The 27,675-nt window shown below is 40.2% G+C and overlaps 1 protein-coding gene across 1 annotated transcript; it reads left to right on the forward strand.

Moving 5' to 3' along the window:
• Positions 1-269: 269 nt before the first annotated feature.
• On the forward strand, positions 270-27,323 carry EPDR1 (ependymin related 1). The gene is made up of 3 exons (XM_079786375.1): positions 270-839; positions 24,420-24,628; positions 25,794-27,323. Exons 1-3 carry the CDS (start codon positions 541-543, stop codon positions 25,988-25,990), a joined length of 705 nt encoding a protein of 234 aa, XP_079642501.1. The 5' UTR covers positions 270-540; the 3' UTR covers positions 25,991-27,323.
• The last annotated feature ends 352 nt before the right edge of the window (positions 27,324-27,675 follow it).

Below are 27,675 nucleotides of genomic sequence, written 5' to 3' on the forward strand. Positions count from 1 at the left end.
CCTCAGCAAGGGACTCTTCTTTCCACTTCTCATTTGGAGGCAAGAGATGGCAATGTTAGCAAAAGGAGCAAGGCATGTGGGCAGAACCAGCGCAGCAGTACTGCGTTCCTGACCTTGATTTTGTCCCCCAGTGTGGGGGGTACCCGCTGAACAGTTACATTACTGGAGAAACATATTCCTTTACACCTTGCCCTCCACCTTTTAAACTTGGATGCCCTTCAGGGTGCTAGTGGCACCGCTGCCACTGCATTTCCTGTTGGCAGCAGAGAGCAAGTGAAAACCGAGGGCAGCGGCCTGGGCAGAAATAGCTCCTGCGCGAGATTCACCGGCGCGATTCACCGGAGCCTTCCGGGCCCCGGGTCCGGCTCCCGCCCTCCAGCATCTTGATCTCCACTGCTCTAGTGGCCGTTACAGGGACAAACAGCAACTTCGACAAGAGGACACACGCACAGCGCGGAGAACCAGTTGCTGCCGCCCGCTGCTTAGCGCCCCCTCGGTCTCCGGCTGGCCTCCGCGGGGTGGCGAGCCTGGTGGACCGAGATGCCAAAGCGCGCTCCCCTCCGCGGGGCTGGGGGCGCCCTGGGCGCCTGGCTGCTGGGCGGCCTCTGGGTCTGGGTACTGGGCGGCCTCGGCGGCCTCGGGGCTGGAGCGCTGGGAGCGGATCCCTGGGGGTCTCCGGGGACGCCGCGCCCTTGCCAGGCACCGCAGCAGTGGGAAGGGCGCCAGGTGCTGTACCGGCAGAGCAGCGGGCGCAACAGCCGCGCCCTGCTCTCCTACGACGGGCTCAACCAGCGCGTGCGGGTGCTGGACGAGAGGAAGGCGCTGATCCCCTGCAAGAGGTACGCGGGCGCGGGGTGGGCGGCCGGGTGGGGTAAGGCTGGCTTCCGGGGCTGCTCACTGGCGCTGCATTTCCAGCTGCTCACGGCGCCTCCTTCCTACCAAACAGAAACTTTGCAAGGAGGATAGCTCCGGTTGGGGTTGGGTGGAGGACGGGGCCCACCTCGGGCTGCCTGCTGGAGGGCACTAAATGAGACCCAGAGGGGAGGTGGCCAGTGAAAAAGGAACCTGGCCGGAGCGAGATCATAATTCCTGGCAGGCCCCAGACTCTTGGAGCCCTCTTCGGCGCCTTCTGCCTAATTTCTTCCTGGAGCAATCTGCGAGGGAGGCACCCAGAACATATATTTTTAAAGAATGGGTCTTTACATTTTTTTAATAATCCCCACCTGAGAATATGTTTTTATTGATTACTTATTTATTGTTATTATTTTTGAGAGAGAAGAAGGGAGAGAGAGAAACATCGATGGATCAATCGCTTCCCCTATGCACCCTGACCCAGGCTTGCACCTGCAACCTGGGTCTGTGCAACCTGGACCCAGAACCCAACTACAACCTTTCTGTGTACAGGACGATGCTCCAGCTAACTGAGCCACCACCTGGCCAGGGAGAGTCTTTACATTTTAACGGATATGACACTACAAATAGTGTGGGGAATTGACCGAAGAAAAACAATACCCAGGAATTCATCACCCTGTTACAAATACCGGTATTAAAATCTTGGTTTATTCCCTTACATTGTTTAAAGCAGATTTTACATCCTGTGATCAAAAACATGTATTATCTGTATGTTTTTTTATATAACATGAGGTCTTATGTGTTTTTATTTGCCACTTTATTAGTTGGCCCCCTATCTATTTTTAATGGCTGCACACTTCCATGGAAGGGCTATGGCATACTTTCTTTTAAACCACTGGTCTATAATTCACCTCGCCATATCTGTTGTGATAAAGGACATCCCCTTTCTGAGACCTCGTCTTAGTTATGACCCCTTTAAGCCCTGGTTTCTATTTTGGGATCGCCACCTGTCAATTCCACAGCCTTTCCATTTCACTGTGTGTTCCTCTCAGGGTTATGCTCGCTGTTCTGTATAGCATTTGCATCATCGGGAGGTGCCATGTAAATGCCCATGGGCTAAGGCTCCAGCGGGGAATACGATCTGTAGCAAATCTTGATGCCATTTCACCTAAAAGCTTTTGTTGAGTATTAGGCATCGTGGAGAAAGTATGGGATCCTTTCAAAGCAGTGCATTCAAGAGTGCAAGGTAATGCATTATAAAATGTAAAACATAAGTGCTAGAAGGCCTGGAGTGGCCGAGTCATCGTAGGGCCTGGGAATAGCTGTGAGGCCTTTCAAGAACATGAATGTTTTCGGTTAGGTCTCCAAAGACATAGTAATAATAAGAGTAACAACCAGCATTTGAGCACTTGCTATATACCAAGCATGGTGCTGCGGACTTTCCATATATTGTATGGTTTGGTTTGAATCTCTCAAGACCTTGACAGTGTAGGACTTATGATACTTATTTTACAGATGGAGAAGCTGAGGTCTAGGGAGACAAAACACCGTTCTTAAGATCACACAACTGAACTTGAGGAAGCAGGGTTGGATTTTTACATCTGCGATATACATTTGTTTGTTCATTTATTCACTTATTATACATGCATTTGTGCTTGTGTGGGGGGGCACTGTGTGTAAACAGGCTTCAGGGAGGTCATAGTCTGGGAGTGGAGTCACACAAATAAAAAATTTCCATACAGGGAGAGGAGGGATGATTTGCATGATGAAAGTGCCTCAGATGGGCACCTAACCCAGGTGTCCTGGAGAAGGTGAAACATGAGTGAGTTCTAAAGCCCCTGTTTAAGCTGACCAAAGGAGGTATGGAGGGAACAATGGTTCAGGGGGATGCCAGTTCAGAGTGTATTTCAGGTCCAGCTTGTGTGCCATGCTAGAGCAGACATGACTGAGTATATTCTAAGAACTGCAGGCCAATCACTGTTAGGACTGAAGCATAGGGTATGATGAGAGTTTGGGTGTCCACTGAAGGATTATTAAACAGTGGAATGGCATGATTGGATAATATTGAGATCATTAGATGCAAGGTTGAGAATGAAGGAGAGCAAGAGTAAAAGCAAGAACATGCCCTAGGAGAGTTTTGTAGAGGTCTAGGACTCTAGGTGAAAGACAGGTAGTGGCAGCAGTGACAGTGAGAAGTGGACACAGTAGGGAAGTGTTGATGAGGTTTATTGAAGGACATGCAAATGATTAGACAGTGTGTGGCTAAGGTGGTGATGGAGAGGGAAGCATCATTTGGCTTCTGAAGGTAACCATATAATGGCATGGAATGAATGGTGAAGCTGTTCACTGAGATAGGGTTTGACCTTCTGTGCTTCTGGTAAAGGATTGATTGCTACTCTTCATGTGCATTGATGTGAAGGCTGGTGCAGAGTGGTGTAGTGATGAATAGTCATGTTGAAGATGATCTGTAGAAGCAGAGAAGAGTGTGGCCCAGAGAAGGATAGGGTTTACTCTGAGATCGTATTTAAAAATTTTAAGAGATTAAGCTTTAGATTCAGACAAATCTGGGTCTGAATCCAGATTCCTAATGTGGGTTTCTGGGTAAGTTACTAAAGCTTTCTTAGTCTTAGGTTCTTCATTTACAAAATGGGAATACTAATAATGCCTAGTTTATTCGATTGTTGTGGGATTAAAAGAGTTAAGTGTGTAAAGCACGTAGTGCAGTGTCTGACACAGAGGCTGCACAGCACATGGCCATGCTGTTCCTGTCATCACCATTATCATCACCACCCTGGTGAATTAACCATGGCCCAGAGACTTGCTGCCAGCCCTGTGGGCTCAGAAACCTGATCAGTCAGGGCACTCCAGGGCCCTCCCTTTCGGAGCTGAGTTGATTAAGCAAGCCCAAATGCTAAACTATATATTTCAATGAGTGCTGTAGCCGGCATGGGGGCCAGGATTCTCAAATCCACAAGATCTGAGAATTCTCTTCCTGTAAGCAGAACTGTGTGGGAGCCAAATTATAATCAGGAGATTGTGAGCAAAGAGTTGGAACAAATTCATTGAATCTAATGATTGCCTGCTCTAGCCTAGGCTGTAAGCTCAATATTGAGCTTTCCATCATGGATAACACAAGCCAGCTCAGAGTAATCAGGCTAAGATAAAGCGGTGCATTCATTTTCACTATAGAGATGCTTTGTCACTGGTTCATTGCTAGTCCAGGTCCCCCCCACTCTTCACAGAGCCTTGGCGGGTCTTACTCAGGTCTGTCATAGCAACCTTTCTTCCGCTATAACTCCATGATTGACGGATATGGTCTTTGTGTGTGTTGTATCTTTAGTGGGGTCACAGCCAAATCTTGCTGGCCTGGAAGCTTTTTTGTTCCATGTGGTGATTTCTTATTTCCTGCCCTGATCCATCAAGTGTTGGTTTCACAGTTTAACTTTTAGAAGATAATTTATTCCCCCTCTTTCCAATTTTTTGGCAGGGTTCTATCTCACAGTCCCATCTCTGGCCCTATGTCGGATGTAGAAAAGAATGTTTAATGCATAAATACATTTTTAAAGCTTTTTAAATGTAGATTGGTTGGAACAAACTCAGGAACTTTTTCATGTATTAGTCTGGCCAAGAAACCAGATGTTATTTGAAGAAAATATGGATGGGTTGTCTCTTCATATTTATTAGTAAGTTGAGAAGTAAGTTTTAGAATTGGATCAACTTCTTAAGATTTTTATTTTGCATTCAGATAGTTATGGAAAATACTATTGACAGTTACTATTGAGTGACTAGGATTTTCCAGGCTCTCTTTACCCTGAGAGGATGGAAAAGATTAAACAACTTTACAAGCTTCAGATAAGACAAGACTTAGCAGAGAATGGGAAATGTTAGTATTTGATAGTATTTTGTTATTTTTTTGTTCCAACTGTCTCTTCTGACTCCTTGATTAAACTCATAAGTATTATATTTAAAGACTGAAGGAAAGCAAGAAGGTTATTTTCAAAATCAGTCAACATGTTGAACTTTATGGAAGGAACAATGTAGATACTGAATTTACTTGGTTACCCATAACTTACTGGTCCCACTTATGAAATGGTGCCTTAGAGTGTTGCAATTGATGAAGCTACTCATGTAGAGTGAGCAGAAAAACATTTAGATAATATGGATTGATAAGTGAGGGATACCATCTTAGAAGACTATTCAACAACTAATCCTAAAATGGGCAGAGGACCTGAACAGACATTTCTCCAAAGAGGGCATACAGATGGCCAGTAGACATATGAAAAGATGCTCTGTATTCCTAATCATCAGAGAGCTGCAAAATAAAACCACAATGATATGTCACCTCATATCTGTCAGAATGGCTATCATCAATAAAGCAACAAACAACAAGTGTTGTCGAGGATGTGGAAAAAAGGAAACCCTTGTGCTCTGTTGGTGGGATTGCAAATTGGTGCAGCCACTATGGAAAACAGTAAGGAGATTCCTCAAAAAAATTAAAAATAGAACTACCATATGACCTAGCAATCTCTCTTCTGGGTATTTATCTGAAGAAATCCAAAACACCATTTTTTAAAGATATATGCACCCCTATGTTCATTGCAGCATTATTTACAATAGCCAAAATACGGAAGCAACCCAAGTGCCCATCAACAGAATAGTGGATAAAAAAGAAATGGTGCATATATACAATGGAATATTACTCTGCTATAAAAAGACTGAAATCTTACCATCTGCATCAACATGGATGGACGTAGAGGGTATTGTGTTAAGTGAAATAAGTCAGACTGAGGAAGACAAATGCCCTATGATTTGACTTACATGTGGAATCTAAAAAACAAAATAAATGAACAAACAGAAACAAACTCATAGATACAGGGAACATTTTGATGGTTGCCAGATGGGAAGGGATTTAGGGGCTGGATAAAAAAGGTGAAGAGATTAAGAAGTGCAAATTGGTAGTTATAGAATAGTCATGAAAATGTAAAGTATAGTATAGGAAATATAGTCAATAATATTGTAATAATTATGTATAGTGTCAGGTGGGTACTAGACTCATTGGGGGGATTACTTCATAAGTTATATAAATGTCTAATCACTATGCTGAACAACTGAAACTAATATAATATTGAATGTCAACTGTAATAGAAAAATTAAAAACCAAACAAACAATCAATCCTATCTGTTTAGGGATTTTTTTTGTGGGGGAGAGGGAAGGGTAAAAGATGAAAAGAAAAATAAGCATTGGCAAGTGGTTTTTATTCAAAATCTGGTCAGTCCATGTTTATCTCAAATTTTCAGAGCATTTTGTTTCTTAAAGAACAGAATGTCATTTCTTTTTTTTGTTTTATTCATCCTCACCCAAGGATATTTTCCCATTGATCTTTTAGAGAGAGTGGAAGAGAGATGGAAAGACAGAGAGAAACATCTATGTGAGAGAAACACGTTGATTGGCTGCCTCCTGTACATGCCCTGACCAGGGCCTGGGCTGGGGAGAAGCCTGTAACCAAGGCACGTGCCCTTGACCGGAATCAAACCAGGGACCCTTTGGTCGGCAAGCCGAGGCTCTATCCATGGAACTAAACCGGCTAGGGCGGATTTTAATTTCTTTTACCTATTTTTCCCCTCAAAAAAACCCCACCTAGTGTAGTGGGGAGAGGATAGGCATTCATGTAGACAGTTATGGGATAGCAAGCCTTGCTTCTAATCTTGGCTTCACCGCAACAAGGTTCTTAACTTCTCAGAACATCAGTGTTTTCCATCTTTTAATTTAATTTTAATGATACCTGCAATGTTGATACTAAATATTTAGGTCTTCTTTCTTAAGTTAGGCACAGATAAGTTTAAATTATACCATAAAAGCATGCTTTTATTATATGAGGCTAATTTCTGTTTATATCATGATACAATAAATTTGAAATAGATTCTAAAATTTTCCTCAACACATATTGATTTTAATCTTGTGTATGGTGTAAGTTGGTGATCTAGTTTCTTTCTTTTTTTTTTTTTTTTGCATGTACTGTCCAATTTTCCCAACACTATTTATTGAAGTGACTGTCTACTGTACGGTATGCTCTTGCCTCATTTGTCAACTATTAATTGACCATAAAGGCATGGGTTTATCTCTGGGCTTTCTGTTCTGTTTCATTGATCTATATGCCGGTTCTTATGCCAATATCAGGCTGTTTTAATTACAATGGCCTTGCACTAGTATAGTCTGACATCAAGTAGTGTTGATACCTCCAACTTTGTTCTTCTTTCTCAAAATTGCTAGGACTATTTGGGTCTTTTTGGTTCCATATACCTTTTTGCAATATTTTTCTAGATCTGTGAATTATACCATTGGCATTTTAACAGGAATTGTGTTGAACCTATAGGTTGCTTTGAGTAGTATGGACATTTTAACAGTGTTAATTCTTCCAATCCATGAACACAGTATATGCTTCCACTTATTTCTATCTTCTTCAATTTTTTTCTTCAATATCTTTTAATTTTCTAAGTATAGGTCTTTTACCTCCTTGGTTAAATTTATTTCTAGGTACCTTATTTTTTCTTTGTGTTGCAATCATTTTTTCTTTTTAAACTATCTCACACTTTGAGAAAAGTTGCAATGGTAGTCCACAGCCATCATTTCCTGCCACCCCCTCACACACACCCCCATCTATTTGAGAGTGAGTTGCCATCTTGATATCCCCACCACTCCCAAATACTTGAGTGGGCATTTGCTACCAAGAAGGACTATTTTTCCCTCCATAGCTGCAACACAACTGTAAAAATAAAGAAATTAACATGGATTCATTTCTACCATTTGAAATTAAGGTCTCCTTCAAGTTTTGACAGTTGTTATTTTCATGTTCTTTATAGCAAAAGGACCCAGTTTATATTCAAGCATTGCATTCAGGTGTTGTGTCTTTTTGTTCTTTTTCTATCTGTTTGTCAGTCTTTCTTGCACTTCAGTACTTTTGAAGATTACAGTCTAGTTTTTTTGTAAGAATGTTTTCCAGTTTGGGTTTATCTTCATAATTAGATTCAAGTTATTCACCTATGGTAGGAATATCATTCTGATTTTACTTTGATTATTTGATTAACTAATGTTTAAAAGATTTCCTCAGTGTGAAGTGTCACTTTTTTACTTTGTAAATAGTAAGTATTTTGTAGGGTGATATTTTAAAACCATGTGCATATCCCATTTTTCATTAAACTTTCAATTTATCCATTTACTTATATTAGCATGGGCTAAAGGATTATCATTTCATTTGCTCTCATTGTTTATTTTGATGTTCAAATTGTTCCATATTTGGCTACTGAGACCCTCTTCAGGTTGGCCTCTATGTTCTTTTGATATGTCTCTCTTAGTCTTTGGGTGCTTTCAGACAAACAGGATATTCCAACATCACCTTTACTTTCTCTTCCAGAGTCTTGGAGTAAATAATCTATTTCTCAGGAAGCTCCAGTTACTTTTACTGGAGAATAATATTTGGAAGCCAAGATCTCTGCTGTAGTTGTGCTCTTGGCTATTGAGTTGGCTGCTCCCAACCTTCTCAGTGGACAAATCAAGAATATATAGGTTTGAACACACACACACACACACACACACACACACACACACACACACACACACACCACTCACACAGTCACTTACACATATAGGCACACATTTACATCTACATTTATTTCTAAACTTCCAATTCTAATCCATAGAGGTATTTACTATACCAATGCCTCTAATTCTAACCTACTAACATGTTGTTCATTCTAGTTTTCTCTAGTTCACTTTTGTGACTCCCTTCTCAGAGGAAACTGGCTCCCATTATTCAGTTGCATTAGGTAACCAGTTGTGCATTGCTACGATGCTTCTCTTTAGATGATGTCCCCTGACCCTGCTTGCGTGCTGCCTCCCAGGACAGACCAAACGGATGCCTGCCTTGTTTGGCCCTGTCTAATGGCTCTAAGTTGTTTAATGAGAGCAATGTAGAGATCACATTGTTGTTGGTGTGTGTGGTTTTTGTGTGTGTGTGTGTGTGTATTTTTTAATCTCTCCGGGTAACATCATTGTAACTTCTGAGAATGTGTCTGTGTGGTTATAGGAGGTAAATTAGTATAAAGTGCTCAACAAATTTATTTGATCATAAACCTAGGTTTGCATGGATTGGGCTTTCATTTTATGAAATCATGATTTTCAGCAATTCAGGAGAATGACTCTTTAATTTATTTATTTATTAAAAATATTTTTATTGATTTCAGAGAGGAAGGGAAAGAGAGAAAAACAACAATGATGAGAGAGAATCATTGACTGGCTGCCTCCTGCATGCCCTCACACTGGGGATTGAGCCCACAACCTGGGCATGAGCCCTGATAACTTGAATCAAACCATGACCTCCTGGCTCATAGATTGAGGCTCAACAGCTGAGCTATGCTGGCCGGGCAAGAGAACGACTTTTTTAGACTTGACTTCCTCCTCTAGATCCCTGATGGCTAGAGCCAGCCTTTTCTTTCATTAGCCCAGACTGCTTGTGGCCTTTTGATCCTTGAAAAATAAACCATGCTGACTTGAAATACTGAGTTTATCTTCAAAAATAAGATATTCTTGGAAGCACATAACGTTTGCTTTCAGAGTCTTCATTCTCTGGGTCTGTTGTTGAAATGTGACAGTGAAGAACAAGAAGATTCAAAGAAGATAAGCCCAGGAAAGTAAAGGAACTGGCCAGTGTAAGGCTAACATAAATAGAAGCCAGAGGTAGTCACCATACTGCTCTGAAAACATATTTACTTCTTTCCATTAACTTTGAACTCTTTCTTCTTGATTCTGATCTCAAAGATGATGGTCAGAGGCAAAGTGCCCAAAGATCTGAAAATATTCCACCAATCAGTGGTTTGTTTTTCCTGGAATAAATGTAACAGTCTTATATTTCCCCAATTCCAGTAAAAATCTTCTATTCCCCCCTTTATAATTTATTTTACCCATCTTTAAAGAAATTTTTTCCCTCTTGATTCTACCAGCTGAAACCCCATTCTCCTCTTATATTGAAAGCAAATCTTATGCTAACTTCAATTTCTTTCCTCTCCTGCTCTCTTGAATGCCCTCCAATCAAACTTTCACCATCTCTATTGAAACTGCTGCGGTCAAGAGCAATGTGCTCCACATTACTAATCAACTGATATTTTATCAGTCCTTATTTTATTGTTGACCATTTCTTCCATCTTGATATACTTTCTTCATGTGGCTTTCAGGACACTACACTCTTTTGGTTTCCTCTCCCACCTTATTTCTTCTCCTTCTCAGTCTCCTTTCTTTTTCCTCCTCTTCTCTCAGACCATTAATAGCAGAATGACCCAGGGCTTAGCCCTTTACTTTTCTGTCTATACTTCTCTCTTGTTGATTTCATCTAGGTCATGGCTTTAAATGCCATCTTTACATGGAAGACTCCACATGTATATCTGAAGCCTATAGCTCTCTCCTGAACTCTACACTCATATATCCAAGTGCTTAGTTGAGTTCTTCATTTGGATATCTAGTAGTCATCTCAAACTCAACATATCCAGAACTAATGAGTGTTCTGCAAGCAAATAAACAAACAAAAGTTCTTCCTCTTAAAATTTTTTTTTTATCCCAGCCTATAGCAACTCTAATTGCTTAGGATCAATTCTTGCCACAAGTAATCCATAAGCAAATCCTATTGACTCTAATTTCAGTATAGATCCAGAATCTGAACACAACTTTACTATCATCTTGGCCCAAACCATCATCATCCTTGCCTGGATTTTTGCAATAGCCTCTTCATGAGTTCTCTTACTTTTGCCATTACCCCCTTGTTCTCAAGACAGGATCTTGAGTAATTCCACTAAAAATGTTGTATCATATCACTTGGCTGCTCCAATGCCTTGCTGTCTCTCAAAGTAAATGTCCTTACAAGGACCTCACCATCCTACGGGACCTGCTCTCCCATCCCCTCTACACCTTGTGTCTGACCTCATCACTCCACCATCATAATTGTCGCATCTCCAGCTCACTCACTTCAGCCCAGGACCTCAGCATGCTTCTTACCCTTTGGCACTGTGTTGTTCCCTCTGCCTAGAAAGAACTTTTCCTTAAAAAGGTACATGACCCACTCCCAAATTAGGCTGTCTCTGTTCTTCACATTCTCATATTCCCCAATTTGCTGCCTTATGTGTTCAAGACACCTAACCACTATCTAACATACTATTTAATACTTTTTAAGTATTTCTCCCCTCCCTCCAAATTCTGTAAGCTCATCCATACCAACTAGTCTCCTTCTATCATCTTTGAACTCCTGGTTTCTCCTCCTTCAGGTCTCAGCTTGTCATATCCTCAGAGGGGCCTTTTGTGACCATCAAACAAACCCTTCCCTACAAGCTACTGTATAGCACATCTTGTTCTGTTTTTCTCAGGACACTATCACTGTGTAACATTGTCTTATCAGTGCAGTTGTCTGGTGTTTATTGTCTGTCTCTCTTCCCTAGAATGAGGGGAGAATGTTATCAACTGATTTACTAGCAAATTCCCAGAAACTAGAGGTGCTTCGTACATAGAAAGTTTCAACAAATGTGTGTTGAATGAATAAATACCATTTTTATGGCTTTTGGGTTACTAGTATTATACACGTTCATGGTGAAAATTTTAGATAGCATGGAAGAACAAAATAAAGAAAGTAAAGATCTCATAATCCTGCTATCCAGGATTAACAACCCTGGTAAATGTGCTTCTGGATTTTTCTCTATTCCTGTATATACAATTTTTTCCCCATTGCTTTTCAGACAGAGTGGAAGTGAGGGTGAAGAGGTGGTGTATATACAATTTAACATTAAAATGGAAACATGCTATGCAGTTGTTTTTTATTTAACAAAATATTGTGTATATTTTTCATGCCACTAAGAACCTTTAACAGAATCATTTTTAGTGACTGTGGTATTCTAGCTAATGGATAGATCATTGTTTCTGGAAGCAGTACCTTATTATGGGACAATTACGTTTCTTTATCCTTAATTTTTCACTAGTATAAAGAACTACATGTATTACTTTGTGCAATTATATGTGTACCATTTAAAAATATAATTTGGATAAATTCCTAGATAACAGAATGATAGAAAAGGAATTTGCACATTTAAATTTTTTAAAACTTTGCCCTTCAGGAAAGTTGTTCCAACTGATATTTTAATTGATAGAATATGAGTATCCATGCTTCCCACACCTAAAAGGTGTCTAATTATTTTTAGTGGTTTCTTAACATGATCAGAAACAGAAGGGCAAAATGATGTACCTGCAGTGATGTCATACCTCCTTGCTATGGTTCTCATTCAAATGTGAATGCCTCTAATATTTCAGTTAAGTCTCCTACAGACTGCTGGTTTAACAAAGATATTCTGCTAGTAAATATTTTTCTGACCTTTTATAGAATTTATTCTAGCCCTAGCTGGTTTGGCTCAGTGGATAGAGTGTCGGTCTGCGGACAGGAGGGTCCTGGGTTCAATTTTGGTCAAGGGCACAAGCCCTGGTTGCAGGCTCAATCCCCACTAGAGGGCGTGCAGGAGGCAGCCAATCAATGACTCTCTCTCATCATTGATGTTTCTATCTCTCTCTCCCTCTCCCTTCCTCTCTGAAATCAATAAAAATATATTTAAAAAAAAAGAATGTATTCTAATCAAGATAGATGTTAAATTTCACCAACTTACAGTGATTTTAACTAATAGATTGCTTACCATTAAACCATCTTTGCATTCCTGAAATAAATCTAACTTAAAATTACACATTTTTTAAATAGTTTGCTTGATTTGATTTGCTATTATTTTACTTAATACTTGCTTTTAATCCATAGCCATGATTTGTTTAATCTATAGTTTTTAATTTTATGGCTTATGTATGGTTTTTCATAGCTTTGTAAAAGCATTTGCAAGCTTTGTATATTTCTCTATGCTCTAAAGCCTTGAAGTTGGAAAAGACTAATTCATGAAACCTTTTGGATCCAACTCCTTTTGAATAAGTAACTCTTTGATTTCTTTTTTAGTTCACAGGTCCAAGATGTAAGATATCATTAGGCCATTGTAAGGATTTTTTTCCCTCTGAATTTTTTAAAAAATATATATTTTTATTGATTTTAGAGAGGAAGGGAGAGGGAGAGAGAGAGACAGAAACATTAATGATGAGAGAGAATCATTGATTGGCTGCCTTCTGCTTGCCCCTTACTGGGGATCAAGCCCAAAACCTAGGCATGTGCCCTGACCAGGAATCAAACCATAACCTCCTGGTTCATAGGTGAACACTCAACCACTGAGCAACACAGGCCAGGCTTTCCCTCTGGATATTGATCCATTTAACTTTCTGCTTCATTCTGAGTTATTTTTGATTATTTACATTTTCTATGAAATCTTACATTTCTTTAAGATTCTATTTATATTTTGTACAAAATATTTTATTAACTCTTAAACAACTCTACCTTGTCTATTGATACCCCTGTTTCTTTTTCTCGAATCCATACACTCATGGATTACTGCAATGGTTTTATGGTGTATAATTCATTTATACTTTACATTGCACTATATCTCCTAGGTTAAGAATACTTTTTGACATCAAATCACACTGTTTACCCATATTTTGAAAAACTCTAAGCAGAATTGTAGTAAAGCACTCCTTGGAGGGCATATCACAACTTCCATAATGGATTCCCCAAATTCCTTTTATGCACAAGCCTCTCCCCTGCTGTTCGCTCAGCAAACACTGTCCTCAGTGTGTCTCTTGTTCCTCAATCTCAGTTTTGGGGAATTTGCTCCAATATGGGCATTGGAAGTTTTCCAAGCACCAATGTTTCCTTCAGAAGCAGTGTTCTTTTCTTCTTTTCTTGGTTCCTCTTTGAACTGAGAGGTCATCTGAAAAATCAGACCCCTAACAGGTTGCTACATTACTCTCAGACCCTCCAAAGAAAGAAGCTCTTGGGACAGATGGCCTCCAAACAGAAGGTAGCTGCTTCAAGAGAACTATGAGGCCCGGAGGAAGTGGGGAGGCCGAGGAAGCAAATGTGGAGGAAGCACAAGAGGAGGGAAACTCTAATTTGGGGGGAAACAGGTCTATGAACTGTAGGGAGCAGTTATAGGGTTAAGCATCAGACTGACCTGTTGGCAAAGCCAAAAACAAGTCCCAGCTTAGAGGGCACAGCCCTCTTAGCATAATTAAGCTTGATCTTGTGACGCTTCCTAGATCTTTCCTGGGTAGCTAATGGGCTGTGGGAGGTGCAGCAAGTGCTGCCAAAACAAGTGAAACTTATAAGAACATTGTAAATTACCTTGTTTACCTCTGACTATAAAATAAAGGCTCAGCTTGCAGTCTGGATCTTTTCTGTGGTCTCAGCCAGGCACAGAAGATCCACCTAGACCCAGCTTATTCTCTTTGTCTGTCTTTTCTTCATCCTTTGCCGGCCCCCTCAGGCTTGCTGAACCCTTGGCTGTGCTGGCGCAGCACAATGAACCAGTGGACAAATCTATCAGTGCACACTTCTATAGCAAAGGATGCTGGGGAGAGAATCTAACCCAGATTTAATATCCATTGAAATGCCACATCAGATTCCATGTTCTGGTGTGGTTTGTATGTTTCCTCTGGATGAGGGCCTTCTTTCTCTGAATTGAGCGCTCTACCTGTCCCTCTATATTTTGGACAGTGATTCTCCTGCTTGCCCAGGTCCAGGTCTTGTCTGGCTTACCCTTGGAACCCTAGAGGAGCCACTCTCATGAGGTCTCAGTTCTCCTTAGGGAGTTAGAGAATGAAGCTTGGAAATCTGCTTTTCTGATGCCAGGACACAGTTCTTTTGTTGTTGTTGTTTTATTTTTCCTGGTAAAGGACAAGTGTTTCTTTAAGTACTACTCAGTATCTTGAAAAGAATTTAAAGTGTTTGGATGGCTTTTAGTCTTTCCTTCTTTTGCCATGCTGGTCAAACCTCTAAAAGGTCAATTTGTTCATGGGTTTTAACACAGATGAATTTTTATAATGTGTGTGCTTGTACAAACTTCTAAGTAGATTTGCCACAAGGCTGGGGAGGGAGTGGGAGCAGGGTAGAGGGGGTCAATGGGGGGTAAAAGGGAATCTGTAATACTTTCAACAATAAAGACAAATTTTTAAAAAAGAAACATGCAGTATTTTACTCTTTACTGTAATTTCTTTTATACTAATATTTTTATTTACCTGAATTCTTTGTTTTGACTCGTGTTTCAGTTAGAGAACATATTCAGTTAATTTTCTTCAGAGACTTTGAATGTCTGAGGATATCTAGCACAAAATAAAAAGCTTCTGTACAGCAATTTTATTGCTGTCTTACATAATGATGATTTGGGGGGCATACAATTCATAAGGTAATAATAATATTTTTCTTAAAAATTTTTTATGGCAGTTAGAGTGATAGAAGTGAAGTCTGATACCAAAGTAATTTTAGTGTAGTTTTAATAATTTTTTTCTGCCCAAGTTTTTGTAGGTTATTTCCGTTATCTTTGAACTGTATTAATTAACATCTCCAGGTTATGTCTAACTCTAGGGAAATTTTACCTACTATTTCTGGAGGTTTAATACACTGTTTTATTTCTTTGTCCCTTGTAGAATATCTCTCTCCTTACATGTATTGGTTCTCTTACATCTGTCCCAAAAATTTCTTACATTTTTATTAGCCTTTCATCACTTTATGCTTTTCCCCTTAGTTCTGGGATAATACCTTTAAATTCACTGCTTCTGTCTTTTATTCCAGATAGCCAAATGTGCTCTACACTGCCTTCTCTGCATTTTCTATTTTGATAATCATGTTTTTCATTAGAAAGCTATCCTTGTGGTCACACATTATTCCTTTTCTTTTCTTAAATGCAGCAAGAACCCAAGTCCCAGTGAATATAAAAAAATAAGATTTATATTTTAGTTTCATTAACTGTTAGCTGGAAGGGTGTGTATGTGTGCTTATATTCCAACATGGAGGGAACCTATATATTTCTACTAAAAAGCATAGCGCTGACTGTATGAACATGACTGTTCTTGTGCCCTCCCAACCTCTTTAATACCCACTCATATGTAGTTCTAGAAATCACTGTGTACCAGGGCAACAGGGATATCTCAATACTAATGAGGTTGCTTCTGTTAGTGGGGAAAAAAAGGTCATGTTGAACTATTGTCTCATAAGAAGTTTTTTATTATTTCCCATCAGATGAAAGAATCTATGCCTACACCTTGCCAGTATTCATCCAGATACATTTTTGGAAAATAATCTTTTCAATTTCTTGAGCACTGTTTTCCTCTTTTGAACTAGAATCCAAGTAGTGGAGACCCATCACCTTACAGCTTCTTAAATTCCACACATAATCACTCTTTGATTTTACTTTTCCTGCATTCTCAAGTAGTTTAATTTTCCTTTTGTTGTATGTGGTTGGCATCAGCCCGCACAATGAGTTTGTGTCTAACACAACAATTTCAATATAGTGTTTTTCTTTTATGTCTGGTAATTACTGTAGGGTGTAACTCAGGCTTGGTTTACGCCAGAATGGCAAGTGGCCGCAGCTCAATTCTTCCTGCTGAGAGTCAGAGAGCCGGCATGCATTACTAATCTATTACAGTGCATATTAAACAAATCCGAAGTTTGTCCAATTTCTTTCATAAAAGCCAAAGTCCTTTTGTAATCACAATAGAATATTTGTCCACTCCCTCTTCTGTAATTTAATATACCTTGGATAGCTAAGAAGTTCCACATGGATTGGAAGAATCACTCCTTCCCCCTGTGGAAGGAGGGAAGAAGCATGGTGTTGTGAATTAGAATGAGTCTGGTTGGAGAAAGACCTTGCGTTGAATCCTGGCATAATTATTTACTCTTAAGTTTGCTCTGAGCCTCATATATTCTCTTCTTTAAGAAAGAAAGAAAGAAAGAAAGAAAGAAAGAAAGAAAGAAAGAAAGAAAGAAAGAAAGAGAGAGAGAGGGGGGTGGAAGGAGGGAGGGAGGAAGGAAGGAAGAAAGAAAGAAGCTAATAACATGTCAGTGAGCTGAATTTTCCTTTCCTTAGACTGTTGTTTCTTTTTTTGGTTGTTGTTTGCTTTTTTTTTCCCTGACAACCCTAATTCAGGACAGAAAAACAATTGCCTCTTGGCTGTAAAGGCAGTAGCTGTTCAGGGTCATTTGTGCCCAGGTCAGGCTCTGGTATTTTGGGTTTTAGGACTTGCCAAATTCTTGGGCCCTGCTTATTCTGGAAGAGAGACTCCCATAGACTTGCAGATTTGTTGTAAGGAACCCAGTAGGTAATACCTTGTAAAGCAGTGGTTTTTACTTATTTCATTTAAGATGCCTTCAGCTGCAGTAAATCTGACTACCAAAGGCTTAACTATGAGAATGTTTGGTTTGTACCTCAAAATTCTGGTGATACATGTTTTTTAGGCTTGACTCAACAGTTTCATCCAGGCCACAGGTTCTTCTCCATCCATCTACTATGCCATTCTTAGAATGTTGGCTCTTAGTGGCAAGAGCATACTGACTTGTTGCCTCCTCACTTAAAGGTGGCTGCCTCCACTCCATATGTCCTTACCCAACTATGCTCAAAGGCACAAAATGAAGAAAGTGGGACAGGACAAAGGCTCTCCTCCTCTTCTTTGTTTTTTTCACTGAATTTTTTATAATTTAACTTTAAAAATTCAATTTATTGGGGTAACATTGGTTAATAACATTACATCATGTTCAGGTATACAGTTTTATAATATAACATCTTTAAGGTCTGGAACAACCACGTAATAACTTGGTTATCAAAGTTGGTAGCATTACTAGTGGGGCGGGGCAGCACCTGTCTTCTGATGTGATGCAACACGAAGTGCACAGCCTCACCAATGACACAGTTAATCGGGCCTTTAGATCTCATGTCTAGTTTAGTTAAATGACACCGTGAAGAAATTATCAAGGGAATCTTAAATATGTAATATCTGCAAACATAGAATCTTCAAAAAGTCAATGCCATGTTAAAGGAAAAAAAGATAGTAGGATTGTTCCATATTTTTTTAAAAAGAAGATACTAACAACCAAATACAATGTGTGAATGTTGATAGGATTCTGATTTAAAAAAAAGTTTTAAAATATATTTTTGGAGACAATTGAATATGAGCATATATTAGCTGGTATTAGGGAATGGATTTTAATTTCTTAGGTGTGACAATGGTATAGTGATGACGAGGCAGAAAGTTCTTGTTCTTGAGAAATATTTAGAAAATAGATATAACAAATATGACAGAAGGTAACAATTGTGTTGTATCTAGGTGGTAAATATGAAGGAAATTATTATACTAATCCCTCAACTCTTCTGCATGTTTAAAATATTTCATAATAAATTAGAGAAAAATAATTCCATAGAGCTGTATTTGACTTGGAAGGATATCAACAACAAATTGTTGAATTTAAAATGCAGGTTAGACTATGCTCAATTAATATTTGACAAAGGAGGCAAGAGCATACAATGGAGTCAAGACAGTCTCTTCAGTAAATGGTGTTGGGAAAATTAGACACATGCAAAAAAAAACAAACCAAAAACAATGAAACTAGACCACCATCTTACACCATACACAAAAATAAACTCAAAATGGGTAGAGGACTTAGACATAAGACGGGAAAATCATAAAAATCTTAGAGAAATCCACAGGCAGCAAAATCTCAGACATATGCCGAAGCAATATCTAAACTGATACATCTCCTATAGCAAAAGAAACTAAAGAGAAAATAAACCATTGGGACTATATCAAAATAAAAAGCTTCTGTACAGCAAAAGAAACCATCAACAAAACAATAAGAAAGCCCACTGCATAGGAGATTATATTTGATTATATTTGCCAATGTTATCTCTGATAAGGGTTTAATTTCCAACATTTACAGGGAATTCATACAACTTAACAAAAGGAAAATAAACAATCCAATAAAAAAATGGGCAATGGACCTAAACAGATACTTTTCAAAAGACGACATACAAAAGGCCAAGAGACATATGAAAACATGCTCAAAGTCACTAATCATCTGAGAGATGCAAATCAAAATGACAATGAGGTACCATCTCACACCAGTCAGAATGGCTATCATCAACAAATCTACAAATGATAAGTGCTGGTGAGGGTGTGGATAAAAAAGAACCCTCGTGCACTGCTAGTGGGAATGCAGACTGGTGCAGCCACTGTGGAGAACAGTATGGAGTTTGCTCAAAAAATTAAAAATGGAACTCCCATTTGATCCAGTGATCCCAGTTCTAGGACTATATCCCAAGAAACTAGAAACACCAATCAGAAAGGATATATGCACCCCTATGTTCATAGCAGCACAATTTACAATAGCTAAGATTTGGCAACAGCCTAAGTGCCCATCAGCAGATGAATGGATCAGAAAACTGTGGTACATCTACACAATGGAATACTACGCTGTTGTAAAGAGAAAACTGACATGTTTTCATATGTCTCTTGGCCTTCTGTATGTCGTCTTTTGAAAAGTATCTATCCAATACTTTGCAACAGCATTGATGGACCTGGAGAAATAAATGCTAAGAGAAATAAATCATTCAGAGAAAGATAAATATCACATGATCTCACTCATTTGTGGAATATAATGAACAACATAAACTGATGAACAAAAACAGATCCAGAGACAGAGAAGCAACGATCAGACCGTCAAACCTCAGAGGGAATGCAGGGGAGGGTGGGGGGAAGTGGGAGAGATCAACCAAAGGACTTGTATGCATGCATATAAGCATAACCAATGGACACGGATACTAGGGGGGTGAGAGCATGAGCAGGGGTGTGTGTGAGGACAATGGGGGGATAAGGATACATATGTAATACCTTAATCAATCAATAAAAATAAATAAAATGTAGGTTAGAAAACAAATACATAATATTCATTCATTTTTGTAAAATGTGAATAGTACTCATATTGAGCAGTTAATATATTTGCACACCCATAGTCATAGCAGCATTTTTCACAGTAGTCAAAAGTTTTAAACAACCCAGTGTCCATCCATGCATGAATGGTTAGACAGATTGTCATATACACATTTAATGGAATATTACTGAGTCTTATAAAGAAAGGAAATTCTGACATATACTGCAACCTGGATGAAATTTGAGGATATTATGCTAAGTGAAATAAGCCAGTCACAAAAAAACAACAACTCCTACATGATTCCACTTATCTGAGGTACCTTGAGTAGTCAAATTCATAGAGACAGAAAATAGAATGGTGGTTACCATGAGCTGAGGGTGGAGGTGGGGAATGGGGAATTGTTTAATGGATAGAGAATTTTAGTTTTGCAAGATAAAGAGTTCTGGAGATTGGTTACACAACAATGTGAATGTACTTAGTACTATTGAACTGTACACTCAAAAATGGTTAGGCCTGGCCGGCATGCCTCAGTGGTTGAGCATTGACCTATGAAACAGGAAGTCACAGTTCGATTCCCGATCAGGGCTTGATCCCCATTGTGGGGTGTGCAGGAGGCAGCTGATCAATGATTCTGTCTCATCATTGATGTTTCTATCTCTCTCCCTTCCTCTCTGAAGTCAATAAAAATATATTTTTAAAAAATGGTTATGATGGCTCTAGCCGGTTTTGTTCAGTGGTTGGAGCATCAGCCCTTGGACTGAAGGGTTTTGGGTTCCATTCTGGGCAAGGCCATGTACCTGGGTTGCAGGCTCAATCCTTGGCCCTGGTCAGGGCATATGCTGGACACCTCACATTGATGGTTCTCTCTCTCTAAAAAAAAAAAAAAAAAAAAAAAATCAATGAAAAAAATATACTCTGGTGAGGATTAACCAAAAAAAATGGTTATGGTTATAAATTTTATGTTATGTGTATTTTGCCACAATTAACAATAAAAATTAAAATGAAAAACTCAAGATATGTTTCCAGAGTCATTTCTGAAAGTTAGGCTTTTTGGACAATTTTTATTTCCTTTTTCTATGTCTATATTGTTTGACATTTTTATATTAAACATGAATCAGTTTTACAAAAACTACAGACCTATTTTCAAAATATAAAGAACTGCAGGTCGTTAGTGTTTTAGAAAACATGGGGATGGTAGAGCATGTTTTCTCAGGCAAAGGAATTTTCAGGAAACAATAGAAATTGTCAATGTAGTCAGAGAATTTTATCAAAAGCAAAATGGGACACTGGCACCCCCTCGGCGGAGGTTGCAGTGGAGAGCTCGGCCTGCTGACTGGGGGCCAGACCCGGACAGCCTGACCTCGCTCACAGCTGACACCCGGTGGCAGGGCCTCCCAGAACCGTATTGACTTGGTGTCTGGCCAGCAAGGAGGAGTTTACATGCTGTTGTTGACCCAGGGCTGGCCCGCCTGTCTTGACCTCCAATCCATTCCAGCACCTCACCTTTCTTGACTGCACCCCAGGGGTACAGTTTTTGACAACTTCCTTCACTTCGGGGCCAGGCTTTGATCTCACCTCCCAGAATCTAGTTTCTGTTGAAGTTGGTCAGTTCTTCGGGTCTACAGTTATTGTCCTCAAAGCATCCCAGGCCGATGATTCATTTCAACCTTGGCTGACCTCTGCGTTTTGACCTTCTGGCTCTGTCAGATTCCAGGCCCTGTATCCTATTTGCGATGGAGAATCTGACAACTTAACTCTGCATATGTTCACAGAAACATACAAGCCACTACAGCACCAGGAAGATCTTGTCCAAAACTTCGTGCAGAGCAGTACTCGCCTGTATAGGCACACGGTATTTTGCAAGGCAAATGGTTCCAGTTCTATTTTTTCTCATCGTGTGATTATTTTCTGTTTTACTTAAGGGACTGTTGGCATAACTCAGTATCACACTATGCACTCATTTAAAAATATATATATATATTTTTTGGAAAACAAAAGAACAGAGAACACCATAACAAACACCTGTGTTCAGACCACCCAGAATTTAACAAATGTTGACATTTTGTAATGATTGTTTTAAGACTAGAATTCTCATTTTAAAATTAAATTGTACTTTTTGGTATAGGCAGAGCTGGCCTTAGGAAAACAGTGAAGTTGGCTCTTCATCTCCTGCTGTCTCCTTCCCTTCCCTGGCAGGTGCCAGACCAGCCCCCCTGGTGGCCCTTGGTTCTGCAGCGGCCCGTGCTGTGCCTCTCACAACAGCTGTGCTGGCAGCTGTTACCTGGGACTCTACTATATTAGAAATGAGTTTCCAGCAGAAAAAGGGAAGTTTACTAGAACAAAGGAAACTGATCATAACTTTTCAGGCACTGGGCCTCAGAAAAGAAACACACATAGGAACCGATCAGCTCTAGGAATCCCAGCTTGCTCATGCTTCTCTCTTCTTCATTCTTTGCTCTTGTTCAGTCCACATGTTGTAAAATAGGCTCCTATGACTTCTGTGTTTACATATGACAGATCCAGAGACTGGCAGAACTTCTGTTACAATTCCACATGTCTGAGGGAGCGAAGCAGATTGTCCTGCATACGTCAGATGCCCACCTCTGGCTCAGCAAGCTCCACTCCCACGTTAACAAATGGCTATGCTCTAACATTGGTGCTGTTTTTGCATTCCTTCCATGAATGTTTTGACCCTCATGCGCCAGGGACCTAACGAGAAAACTGTGGCATGAGGAAACAGTGACAATCTAACCCCAAACTTCTCCTAAGGGTTTATAGTTTGATGTGAATCCTGCGTGCATATAAGGGGCTGACTCCATTTTTTAGCAATATGGCATAAAATGAACAGTTCCTTTTCTGTCTATGTACACTCTCATTTCTAAAGGTCTGTGCTTGAGCTTTACCCTTGTAAGCCATTTCAAATGTTTTCTGTAATAAGCAGGATAGATATGTCTAACTATGTCAAATGAGGTCATGTATATATTTCTGTACCAGCTCATAGGAAAAAGAAGCTAATCCTAACAGTAATACTGTTTTAGCCACATAGACAGTGATCATTTGTAATACCTCTTCCTGAAGAAAATAATGTGTAAGCTCAGACTTGAGATGGCGAACAGGCATCCTCCATGGGGACTGTGGAGTGGGGCGAGTCACACACCACAGATCATCTGTGTTAACCCGCCGTATTCGCTCATGAAAAGCCACTTCTCTAGGCTCTTCCGCCCTCAGGTGCTACAAGTTTCACTTTTTGAGGTCAGGGCTGCAACCTCACTCTGCGTCAACCAGCAGCATGGCCTGAGTTTTGGATTGACAAACGCACAGAAACTCAGTGGGCATATGATTTCACTTATATCTGGACTCTAAAAAGCAAAATAAATAAACAAACAGAACAGAAACAGACTCATAGATACAGAGAACATTTTGGTGGTTGCCAGATGGGAGGGAGGTTGGAGGGATGGGTGAAAAGGGTGAAGGGATTAAGAAGTACAGATTGCTTGTTACAGAATAGTCATGGAGATGTAAAGTACAGCAGAGGGAATATAGTCAATAATATTCTAACTATGTATGGTGTCAGATGGGTACGAGGTTTACTAGGGTGATCACTTAGTAAGTCATATAATGTCTAATCATGGGGTTGTACACCCGAAACTAACAGAATATTGTATGTCAACTGTAATTGAAAAAATATATATATATTTAAAGTAAAAACACACACACGTACACATAAGAAGCTCAGTGGGCTTCACCCAAGATTGCTATCTTTAAGCATGACACAGGGCCCTGGCCGGGTGGCTGAGCATCCTCCTAGACACCAAATGGTGGGGGGTTCTATTCCCTCTCAGGGCACATTCCTAGGTGGCAGGTTTGCTCCCCAGTGGGGGCACGTAAGGGAGGCAGCTGATAGATGCTTCTCACATCAAGGTTTCTCTCTTTCTCTCTCTGTCCCTTCCTCTCTCACTAAAAATTAATAAAACATATCTTCTGATGAGGAATTTTTTTTTAAAACAGAATGGCACAGGATGGTTGACAACACAGCGTGTAAGGTGATCATGGGGTGGTCTGCTGACTCCAGGCATAGCCTGGGAATAGGTGTGCACATGAGTGTGAGAGATGAGGCAGAGAGACAAACTGCGTGGGAAGCCATTCACGCTGGGGTCCCCTCAGCTTTTGTCCTTATTCATCTCAGCCTCCTCCCAGTATTCGAGGGGCACCCATTCTCACCAAAGTCCTTTACTCATGACCGATAGTCAAGACAATGGGGCTGAGGTGCCTGTCCATCCTCAGCAGGTTCTTGTCATTCTGTATTCAGTATCCGTAATTCCTTGATTTAGTGCTGTAAGGAGAGCTCAACCAAGCCAACGGTCAAACCCTCCTGTGACCCCGTGTCTAAAAGATAGGTCACAAATATCTGTTCATCAGACTCAGGTCTTTCTCATGTTTGTATCCTAAGCACAGAGTCTGGCATGTGGTGCTTGATAAGTAATTGTCCAGTGAATATTCAGTTTTGAGCTCGGAACTTTATTTTATATTCAGATTGTTTGTATGTCTAGTGTTTATAAATAAGTAAACGATTGCCTACGAGCAAAAATATTTTCTGTTTTAAGAGTAATTTATATCAAAGTCTTTTGGCCTGTGTGCTGATAAAAACCATGATAATTGTCACTTAAAGTTTTGACTTTTCTCTTTTACTCTGTCTTTCAGATTATTTGAATATATTTTGCTCTATAAAGATGGAGTGATGTTTCAGATTGAACAAGCCACCAAGCAATGTTCCAAGATCACCCTGGGAGTCCCCTGGGACCCTCTTGACATTCCTCAGAATGCCACCTTTGAGGACCAGTACTCCATAGGGGGGCCCCAGGAGCAGATCACCGTTCAGGAGTGGTCCGACAGAAAGTCAGCCAGATCATGTAAGGGTTCAGAAAAATACGGGCAGGTTGCATCTCAGAGAGTATCATGGGGGAAATGTTTAAGTCCACTAGGGAAGGTAGTTGTTAGGGAGATTTAAGAGCTTAATCAAATTGTTTACTCCCCCCTCCCTACCCCCCACTGAAGTGCCCACATGTACTCTGCTAGTTGTGTAGCACCAGGATATAAGCATCATATTTGAAACACCTCAGCCTTCTAGCCCCACCTGTACCTTTCTGCCACATGACCTCTCATGGACTTAGCCTTGACTCTGACATTTGATGATCCTCCCACCCCACCTCCCCAGACCAGGAACATGGAAGGTGTTTGTCTATGGCACAGATTAGAGTTGGATGCCTCCTTTTCCTTCCCCCATATCACTTCCTAAAGTCTCAGTGACCAGATTTACTGCCAGTATTTTTAGTGTCGGCTGTTAGACACATATATAAAGCTCTTCTCTGTTCTGCTGTCAACACATATATAAAGCTCTTCTCTGTTCTGCTGTCAACATGCAACGGGCCTTTATGCTATGGAAAACAGTATGGCAGTTTGCAAAAACAATAAGCATAGAATTACCATATGACCCCAAAATTCCACTTCTGATCATATACCCCAAAGAATTGAAAGAAATGACTCAGACATTTGAACATTGATGTTTATAGCAGGATTATTCATAATTGTCAGAAGGTGGAAACAAACCCAAGTGCCAACCAGCAGATGAATGGATAAAGAAAGTGTGGTGTATTCATATAATGGAATATTACTCAGCCTAAAAAAGAAGGAAATTCTGACACTACAACATGGGTGAACATTATGCTAAGTGAAATAAGCAGTCACTAAAGGACAAATACTGTATAATTCCCTTGATATAAGGTGCCAAGTAGACAAATTCATTGAGACAGAAAGAAAATAGTAGTTGCCAGGGGCTAAGGGGAGAGGGAATGGGGAGTTAGCATTGAATGGGCATAGAGTTTCAATTGGGAAGATGAACAAGTACTGGAGAGAGTGGTGGTGGGGGTACACAACAATGTGAATGTGCTCAATGCCACAGAACTGTACTTAAAAATGGTTAAAATGGTAAATTTTATGTATAATTTACCACAACAAAATAATATAAGCATTTTGCCTGCTTTCTATATTAAAAGTCAACTTTCCTTCCTCTTATAGATGAAACTTGGATTGGCATTTATACCCTCAAGGATTGTTATCCGGTCCAGGAAACCTTCACCCAAAATTACAGTGTGATATTGTCCACGCGGTTTTTCGACATACAGCTGGGTATTAAAGACCCCTCAGTGTTTATTCCCCCGAGCACGTGCCAGACCGCCCAGCTGGAGAGGATGAGCGAGGACTGTTCCTGGTAAGCCTGTGAACGCAGGAGTGACAGCATCAGACACTGGCGGCCTTAGCTCAAAACCTATCTGAGCTTGAGAGATGAGAAGCTTCTTTGGAGAAATACATGGATGTGGGTTTTTCGTTTTGTTTTTTCGTACATATGATGCTGGCTAGGATGGAGACGATGCGGTAATATGAACTGAAGAGATGAACATGGGGACTTCGTGTAGCCTATCTGGGTGCTGTGCTTTCTGCATGTGCAGGTGTATATGAAGTGCAGTGGCTTACACGGGGCTGGAGATCAGTAGGGGCAGTTTGCCTCGGCAACAAAGAATGCTTTATTATTGACTGAGAATCACCAGATGCCTGGCACATGGTGATAATAAACAGCAGAACAATTTTGTTCAGTTTATTATTAATGTTTAAGTTCCCTACAGGTAATGTCCCCTTTACTGCCTCCACCAGGGAGGGGACTGCTCCCTCTTCCCCACCCCATGCTCCCTAGGCTACTGAAAAAATAACCCCTTAAAATCCCTTCCGGACTTAAGACTTCATGGCATGAATCCATTAGTATAAATATTTTGGAAAGAAATGAAAGGCTATAGGACAAAGTAATTATTCCTCTAAAGAGACATTTTAAACAAGAGAGTTTGAAAACCCTAATGTCTACCCCTGGTAAGCATGAGCCACTTATGCTTCCTTTTTTCCTATGCAAGAGTATTGACACTTGTGCCGAATCATCAGATACTATCAGGAGACCTACAGAGACAGGTAGCATTCTAAAAATAGCCCTGAACTGGGAGTCCAGAGACTATTGTCTCCAAAATCCAGGACTAGAATTCCCTTGTACTCTGATTCCTTTGATGAACTATGCTTTCCTCACCGTGGCCTTCCTGGGACACATTCTCTTTGTCTACCTGACTTCTGCTCACCTGCATAGGTCAGCTCACACAAGACCTTCAGAGAACTGCCCCCACGCCTGGATAGGGTGCACCTTGCAGCGAAAGCATGCAGTTCTCACAGTGCTTATTTAGGCTGTGTGCTAATTTCCTGCTTACTGGACACTGTCACACACGAGCTTGGCTAGGAGCTCCTACAGTATGGGTACCGTGTTCTATTAGCTTTTATATGCCCAGCAGTAAGTAAGTGCCTGGCACATGGTGAATGCCCTAAAAATTTGTAGAGTGGAGAATGCCAGCTTCTCTAGTGTTTAGTTTCCTTGTCTGTTAATGGGGTTGGATTTGCTGATCTCTTGGGAGACTCCCAGTAATAGAATGTATAGATTATTCTTTTATTGTGTTGCTTCTGCTCATCTATTTATCTATTACCAGGAGAAATGTGTGACACCTATATTATGCTGAAACAATCTGTATTACTCACTGTTTCTATTATTTCAATAAACAAACTTAATTGCATTTCAGAGTATTCTTTGATATATTTGCTTTTGTAATAAATATTAGTTATCTTGGTTATAAGGGAGTTAAAACTCTTCTCAATTGAATAAAGTTCTTCATGTGATCTTAAATGAAATTCATTCTCCTCTCTCAAAGTTTGCTCTTCTGCTTAAAGTCCAGTTGTCTGGGTCAGAAGTATTAGAGTCCCTCTGGACCCATTTTTCTCCTTCAGTCCTCACAGGTCACCAGTGTCCCGAGTCCTATCAGACTAGTTCTTAGAGATGCAGTCTCTTGTCCATCCCCTCAGCTACCATTCAGGT

Source organism: Cnephaeus nilssonii (assembly GCF_951640355.1).
Source record: "Cnephaeus nilssonii genome assembly, chromosome: 12".
Classification (NCBI taxonomy): Eukaryota; Metazoa; Chordata; class Mammalia; order Chiroptera; family Vespertilionidae; genus Cnephaeus; species Cnephaeus nilssonii.